At 54.8% G+C, this 8,248-nt stretch overlaps 1 protein-coding gene across 1 annotated transcript in view; it reads left to right on the plus strand.

The window, feature by feature from the left end:
* NTN1 (netrin 1) overlaps window positions 1-8,248 on the plus strand; it is a 162,449-nt gene that overhangs the window by 90,156 nt on the left and 64,045 nt on the right. Inside the window, exon 2 of the mRNA XM_040630022.1 lies at window positions 7,659-7,847. Within this exon, the coding sequence (XP_040485956.1) occupies window positions 7,659-7,847 (189 nt within the window). The remainder of the gene's footprint in view (window positions 1-7,658; window positions 7,848-8,248) is intronic.

Raw genomic sequence — 8,248 nt, forward strand, 5'->3', positions numbered from 1 at the left:
GGCGGGGCTCCCGAGCCCACCAGCCAAGATCCCTGCTGCTGACCGCCAAGCCCCCCCACCGGGACCCCCCACATGCCCAAAAGTGGATTCGTTCTCTTCCTCAGAATGGTTTCCTCTGCCCAATACCCCACTGAGTATCCTTGCTACACCCTTTCCTTCTGGAAGACACAGGTCGCCACTGTCCTGTCGGCTGCCCCCCCCCGCCCCCCATCACCTTCTCCTCGAGCAGGTGGAAGCTACAGGATGCCCCAAGTGGTCAGCAGGACAGACCCTCTCACCCCACCTACAGCCTACCCATCGGGCTGGCTACCTGAATCAGAAACTTCCAGGGCTGGGGCTCAGCCATCTGGGTTTTGGTAGGCAATCTCAGTGATTCTCTGCACCCGCGTTTGAGAACCGTCACATGGTCTTGCGGGTGTGTGTGTGTGTGTGTGTGTGTGTGTGTGTGTGTGTGAGTGAGTGGCTCCTTGAATTGCCAACCAGAGCTCAAGAGAAGGAGGAAGGGGGCACAGCCTTGAGAGCTCCAAAGTGTACGGTGTCAACCCCGTGGCAGGTGTGCTTCCTGACGCATTTTTTTAAAGATTTTATTTATTTATTTGAGAGCGCACAGCAGGGGAGAGGGGCAGAGGGAGAGGGACAAGCAGACTCCCCGCTGAGCAGGGAGCCCCACGCGGGGCTCCATCCCAGGACCCTGAGATCATGACCTGAGCTGAAGGCAGACACTTAAGCGACTGAGCCACCCAGGCGCCCTTTCCCTCCCTTCTTTCGACAGTTGTCCAGTGCTCCTGGTTATGTCCAGGCGAGGCTTTTCAATGGCCTTTAAATTAAAATTGAGGCAAGGCACCCCTCAGATGATCGCAAACCCTAGGGCCTTGACTGGAGCCAAGCTGCTCGCGTGTGATGCTTCTAGTCTCTTAGCAATGTCTCGATCTGCTTGGCTCACCCCAGCCAGTCACCGCTTGTAGTCTCTGGCGGGTTGACATCTCTGGTGAGGGGGTGTGGAGAGAGGCGACAGCCCGGCCTGGGCACCTCAGGAGAAGCTGAGATCTGGTCTCAGACAACACGCCACAGAGGGTGGAAAGCGTTGAAGATTTATAAACAAGGGTCAAACCATTTCTAAATAAATAGGATACCAGATGGAGTAGCAGAGTAACAGATCAAAGGGTATACAAGCTCGAACTCTTAAAAACAACTCAAATATTTGCCTCATTCTGAACCAATCGTCCAAGGAGTAGTTTCTTTCGAAACCAGACCTCTGCCTGCGGCCCCAGCACAGACCATGAACTCTACCCATCGTCTCCCTGCCGGCTCCCTCTCCAGCGAGCGGCTTATGTTCCGACCCATTTCTTTTGCTTTAGTTCCTGGTCCGCTAGCCTGGGAGCTTGTCAGGAATGCAGACCCCCAGGCCCACCCCAGACCTCCTGAAGCCAAATCTGCATTTGAACCAATGCCCAGGTGACCCCTCCCCCCACGGTGCAGGTCGCATTTGGGGCAGCGCTGGCCAGCCAGAATGTTCCGTCTGTGTCTTGGTTCTCTTCTCAAGTCCTGCCCCGTGTGCATCAGTCCCCAGAGGGGCCATGCAGAATGCTCTCCCTGACTGTCAGTCCTTACGGCACTCAGGACACTTGGACATGCCCGATGGATTTCCTGTGCCGTTGCTAGACCACTGTCCCTCTCCCCTCTGAGGCAGAAGCACGCTGAGGGTTGAGGGCTAAGGGCGGGACTCTGCCCTGTTTGCTGCTCTCTCCCCTGCACTCAGCCAGCTCCCGTCCGTCCGTTCAAAGGCTCCAGGCGTATGCTGAAGGGGCGAACTCGTTTGTCACCCGCTGGGCAATATTCAAGGTGTGGTCTGCTCTTAGAGAATAGCATCTTAGCCAGCCATAAATACAAGCTCCCGTGGGTGAGACCATTACAATCTCTCTAACCCAGGCTTTCCCACATTTGGTCCTACTGACATTTTGGGCTGGGAACTCTGCCTGGTAGGACTCGTACCAGCATCCCTGGTCTCCATCCTGTAGATGCCAGGAGCCCCTCCCCCAGTTGTGACAACCAAAGATGTCTGTGGACATTGTCAGCTGTCTGCCAGGGGTGGGGGGGTGTGCAAAACTGTCCCCTCGGGGAACCGAGAGCCCCACCCCCAGGGAGCTTGTGAACACTTTGCACGTGCTGAGCGAGTCTCGTGGTCCCTAGCCAGCACACAGAAAAAGTCGGCGAAGGAAGTGTTGCCCCAGCCTGCCCCTGGGGCCTGGATGTGTAGAGATTTGTCGATAATCCTGGTGGATCTGAGGGCTGTGCTTCCCCGGGGATGGGCATCCCAGGGCTAGGACTGGTTTCCTCCATACACCGCCTCCAATTTGTGGACGGTGCCAATGTGGGCCAGTTACTTCGGACGATTTAGCTGCAGATATGTAAATCTAAAATTCCTACGCTGGGGGATGCCTGGGGGGCTCGGTCGGTGAAGCGGCTGCTTTCAGCTCAGGTTATGATCTCGGGGTCCTGGGATCGAGCCCCAAGTCAGGCTCCCTGCTCAATGGGGAGCCTGCCTCTCCCTCTTCCTCTGCCCCTTCTCGCTTCTTGTGTTCTCTCTTTCTCTCAAATAAATAAAATCTTTGAAAAAATTTAAAAAGAAATAAAACTCTTATTTTGCTAGAGCAATAACTTGGGGTCACCTTCTTAGAAGAACTGCCCTAGAGGGGAGGAAAAAAGAGTGATCCCCTATGCTGGGAGAGCATAGGAGGGCCCCTGACCCCAGTCCAGAGCTCTGAGGAGGCCTTGCTGTTCCACTGAGAACCCCTGAGTCGTGTGAAATTTAGGGGACCAGGGCCAGGATACAGCTTAGCAATGTTTGCAGGATCCTTTCTGGACCTGGGCTATCCCAGGGAGGTGTATGGGGGGGGGCACATGGGCATTGGGAGTTAGTTTATCAGGTCTTTCAGGAGATGGCCAACACCTGTTTTTGGTAAACTCATCAAACCCATGGATGCAGATTCAGTCCTTATGGTGTACCAGGTCCTCCTTGGGGTCCTGGGAGGAATCCAGGGCATCCTAAATGTGGGTTTTTCTCCTTAAAGCATTGTAGTCTACTTGAGCAGACGGAAGATACACTGGTGAGTGAAAGCAGCAAGACAAGTTTTAAGTAGCTCAAAGCAATAATAAAAGAAATGTCACAAATGTTACAAAGCTGTATCTTGTCGGGATGTGGTCCAAGCAGACCACACAATTCTCCATCTGTCCTCTTTCTACCCATGCCCCCATCCATGTACATACCTATCTACCCATGCGTTCATCAATTCGTTCATGCTTCCATCCTTCCATCCATCCATGCATCTATCCATCCATCCATCCACCCATCCATCCACCCACCCACACACCAACATATCCATCCATCCATCCATCCATCCATCCATCCATCCACCCATTCATCCATCCATCCGTCTGTCCGTCCACCATCCACCTGTCCACACACCCACCCACACACCCACCTATCCATCCATCCATTCATCCGTCCATCCACTTATCCACCCAGCCATCCACCCATTCATCTATTCACTTACCCACTCAACCATCCATCATCTACTTTCTGACTTTCCTACTTTTGCTCTTTCTTAATTGTACATGAAAATATATTGAGATCTGCTCTGGGCTGGAGGATGTAAGGGCAAACACTGTCCTGTCCTCAAGGAACCAGCACCGCTCAGGAGAGCATTTGTCCTACTTAATCTGAAAGCTTGCTGCCAAGAGCCCTTGTCTGCCCCCTCCTTCTGTCAGACAGGGAGCCCCTGGACAGTTGGGGATGCATCGTCCATCCCTGTCTCCCTCATGGCCTGGGGCATAGGGCCTGGCATGTAGCTGGAGCACTCAGGTGTATGTTGACTTGAATTGGCTGGGGGCGGGGGGGGAAGGAGGGCATGGAACTTGGGGTCCAGACCAGACCAGCTCTCTCTGGGTGGCTGGGGGACCCCTGGACGGGATGCAGAGCCTGCAGGGCTCCTGGTCCTGGCTCCTGGAGTTTCCTCAGAAGTTGTGCTGCCCCTGCCCCCTTCTCCCCCTGGCTGACCTCTCTGTTCTCACAAAGCTACCCTTTCCTTTCCTCCTTGAAATCTGATAATGAAACTAATACCCAATATTTTTGCCTCCAAGAGAGGCAGGAGATAAACAGGAAGGCATGAGGGATTAAGGTGTCTTTTTGAGGAAGGGGCTGGGGCCCAGCTGGGAGTGAGGTGACATCTCTGTGTGGAGCGGAGGGACCCAGATGGGGGCTGCTTTGCCTGATGCATTTTTCCATTTGTGCAGAGAAAATAAAACACAGAGAAAAGAAAACAAGCCGTAAAATACTTTGCAGAAGCCTGAACGTAGGCAATCGCCACTTGATGTCCCCTGACAGCTCCAAGAGGAGGTGGGAGGGAGGGGAGCCCTGCCTTTTGATGTTTGGCCTCTGAGCTTTCTTTTGTGTGACTGGTTGTTTGGGAAGAACCTTTTGTTGGTGTAAGGTGCATATGGAAGAGAGATCACCCAGGGGTTCCCCTTGGGGCGGGGAAGGGGGTTGCTGAGCTCCCTGGAGGGGCTCAGAGGTTCAGGCAGCCCCTTGGGGGGGGGGGGGCTAGGGGACAGCTGGCACTGTCTTTACAGAGGAGGACACAGTATGAGCATCTGCCTCTAAGAAGGACCAGAAGATCCTGCTAGTAAGGCTTTTCCTGGTACAAGAGAGCCTTGAGGAAGCCAGACTTGAGTGATCTTCCCAGATCCCTGTCCCTAGGCAGGTGTGCCAGGCCCTGTGACTTCTGTGCCAGTAGGAAAGGTCCAGATTCTGTGCTGTAGTCCCCGCTGTTCCTTCCAGAGATGTGGGTCCTTCCCTTGGGGGTAGTGGGCCAGGAGCCAGAAGACCTGGGTTCTAGTCCTGGGCCCCCATTTCCTGCCTTGGTGGTCCTGAGCTGGTAGGTCACTTAACCCTGAGCAGCCTGCAGCACCTCTGTCTGGCCGAGGGAGTCCAAAGGGACAGTGGATGTATGTGTGTATGCGTGACCGTCCCCTGTGCTGGTGGAGAGGCGTGGCTGAGCCAGAAGCTGGAGGTGCTGAGGGATCCTTGGTGAGGCTCTCAGGAATCATTCTCTGGCCTAATTTGCCTTCCGGTTGCTTCCAGACTCAGGTGTGAGCTGAATCTTTCCTCTTGTGGCCCCCACAGTGCCTCCTCTTAAGCCAAGTCCTTCTCTCCTTGTCAGCTGAGTGACTAATGGGCATGCCTTTAGCAAGAACACCTAAAGAAACTTGTAACGTCAGAGAGAAAAGTTAAAGAAGCAAATATATATTTTTTAATCACAAAAGTAATAAGAAACTGGTACAAATTTGTGCAGCTTGTGTGGGAGAAAAGGCACGTAGTTTTTAGTCCATCATTTATAAGAGCATTAGATGTTATAAGAAAAAAAAACCCACCTTATTTGAAAAGTGGGCAAATGACATGAACAGGCAATGCACGAAAAAAAAAAGAGAGTGAGCGAGAGAAATATAAAGAAAAACAAACACATGGGGAAATGTCCAACCTCACTGGTAACCAGAGACACGCAAATTAAAATCATGTGTGTGTGTTTTCCAGATGAATTGGCGGAGATGAAAAATAAAGAGTACTGATAGCAAAGGGGTACTGTTGTTTTCTTTAGGGGTGTAGTGCGACAGTAGCTCTCAGATCCTGCTGGGAGGGGCTGGACGCTAAGACCGCCTTTCTCCAGGGCAATTCAGCAGTTTGGATCCTGAGTTAAAAACATACGGATCCAGAAGTTACCCTGGGCGTGCTGTCTTGAGAAACTCACTGGGCAGCAGCTGTCAGAGCAGAGCACAAATGTGCACGTCCAAAGGTGGTTACTGTTGGGGGTGTTTGTATAGTGACAAAGCCGGAACAACCTAACTGCCCAGCCCCCGGGGAGGCCCCACTTTGAAATGCACCCACTGGGGATTCCAGAGAGCCCATTACATGCACCAGTACAGGGGAGACAGGACAGCCTTTCACAATTGCGCAGAATGGTATCTGGCATTAAAAGATGTTCATCGCTCTGAGAAAATAGGCCACGGAGGGAGATGCAGAGTATGACCCACGTCGGTAGGAAAGAATGACAGAGCGCCACAGCTGAGCAAACGTTAATGAAAGCCTGCAAGGGACGACCCCTGTGTTAACAGTGGTTGCTGCAAATCTGAGTGCGTTTCCCCCCGCCTCTTTTCTGCTTTTGTTTATCAAGTGTCTGGCACTAAGCATTTCTTTAGACATTCCATAAAAATGCGATTCGAAACAAACTTAGCAGAAAAGCAGGCGAAGCGCATTGAAGAGGGAGCAGGAGTAGACCAGATGGAAGCCGGAGTTATCCTAGAGGTTGGAGCCCGCAGAAGCAGGGGTGGTCTGAGGGGGTGCACGGGATGCCCAGGGTGGTGGTGGTGGTGGAAGGAATATGGGTCAAGGACAGACAGTGACACCAAGGCGTGGAGGATAAGAAGGCTGCAAGCAGATGAGGAGGGGGTCTGGGGAGAAGTGCATCCTCCAAGCCACGGAGGGGGCAGGCAAGGAGTCCTCACGCATGGCATGCTCTAGAAGCTGAAAAAAGTTGGGGACAGCTCAAGCATCAGAGCGGGGTGAGAGGGTGAGCAGAGCTAAGGAGGGGCGTGGGGAGAAGCACCACCAGCTTATTCGGAGCCCCGAGGGTGTCACAACTGATTGAGATTTTACCCAGAGGAAAAAACGGGAGGGCCACTGAAAGACTTTCAGCTGGTGACGGACATCCTCAGATTGGAGCCCAGATCTCCTGCTCAGAGGCGGTGGGAAGGGAAGCAGGGCCAGGCAGGAGCGAAACCAGATAAGAGAATGCCTGAGGGAAAGTTGGGAAGGAAACCCCAGTGTGGCCGGCCCCTGATCCCTTGGTGGCTTGTGGAGCAGCGGCAGAAGAAGATAGTCTGGTGGCCGAGCTCAAGGGAGGGGACAGTGTGCTGGCCCAGAGCGGAAAGCCCTGGAAACAGTGCAGGAATCTGCTCGGGCTGCTGTCACCGAAAACCTCGGGCTGGGGTCTTAATCAACACACATGTCTTTCTCCTGGTGCTGGGGGCTGGAAGGCCAAGGCCAAGGTGTCAGCAGGGTTGGCTTCTCCCGGGACCTCTCTGCTCGGCTTGCAGATCACCTCTCCTCTGTGTGTGTGCACGTCCCTGTGTGCAAACTGCCTGTTCTTATAAGGACTCCAGTCGGATTGGGGGAGGGCCCACCCTCAGAGCCTCATTTTGATGTAATCAGCTCTGTAAAGGCCAGGTCCCCAAACACAGTCCTGTTCTCAGCTGCTGGGGTAAGGTCTCCGCATCTGAATGGGGGGAGGGACGCCACTGGCCCCTTGCAATCAGGATTGGGGCACAAGGAGGATGCCAGCCCCCCTCCCAACTTGAAGGGGTGTGTGTGTGTGTGAGATGGGGGGGCTGGCAGCGTGGTGGGTGGGCATGAACGGTCTCCATATGAGAGGGAAGCAGGGCCCTTGGCTGGGGCTCAGGGATTGCTGGGTGGCTGGTAGGTGCAAACAGGGGAGCCGAGGAGAAGCTCCCGGGGAAGGACGGCGGCCCAGCCGCGGCCCTGGGGGGAGGCTGGGGCCAGTCCCTCCCTTGCCCCCGCCCTGACACCTCTCCCTGCCTCCCCGCAGCCTGTAACTGTAACCTGCACGCCCGGCGCTGCCGCTTCAACATGGAGCTGTACAAGCTGTCGGGGCGCAAGAGCGGGGGCGTCTGTCTCAACTGCCGCCACAACACGGCCGGCCGCCACTGCCACTACTGCAAGGAGGGCTACTACCGCGACATGGGCAAGCCCATCACCCACCGCAAGGCCTGCAAAGGTAGGCAGGGGCGGGGCCTCGGGAACCCGGTCCTCCTGTCCTCTCTTCTGTCCTCCTGCTTTGCCTTTTCCTTGTCCTGCCGCAAACCGGCCTTGACCGGGACCGTGTTGTTGTCGCTGGCGGGCGCGCACGCACACATGCACGCACAGCCTCCCTGGTATTTGGGGGTGTAAGCCGAAACAAAGGGGCGATGGAGACATGGCCCCAAGGAGAAGAAAGGAGAAGGTGTGATCCCTGCGACGGTGCAGGGTCCCCGCCCCCGCCCGGCTGCTCGCCTGCACAGGTGTGCCGCATACCACAGGGCGGGGGTCATGTTCGCAGGGCTTACCGGCGGCACAAAGGGCCCTCTTTTACCCAAACCACGAAGACGTATTTCTTTGGATGTGTGTGTGCCCCCCCCC

Source organism: Ursus maritimus, unplaced genomic scaffold (genome assembly GCF_017311325.1).
Source record: "Ursus maritimus isolate PB19 unplaced genomic scaffold, ASM1731132v1 scaffold_14, whole genome shotgun sequence".
NCBI classification, from domain to species: domain Eukaryota; kingdom Metazoa; phylum Chordata; class Mammalia; order Carnivora; family Ursidae; genus Ursus; species Ursus maritimus.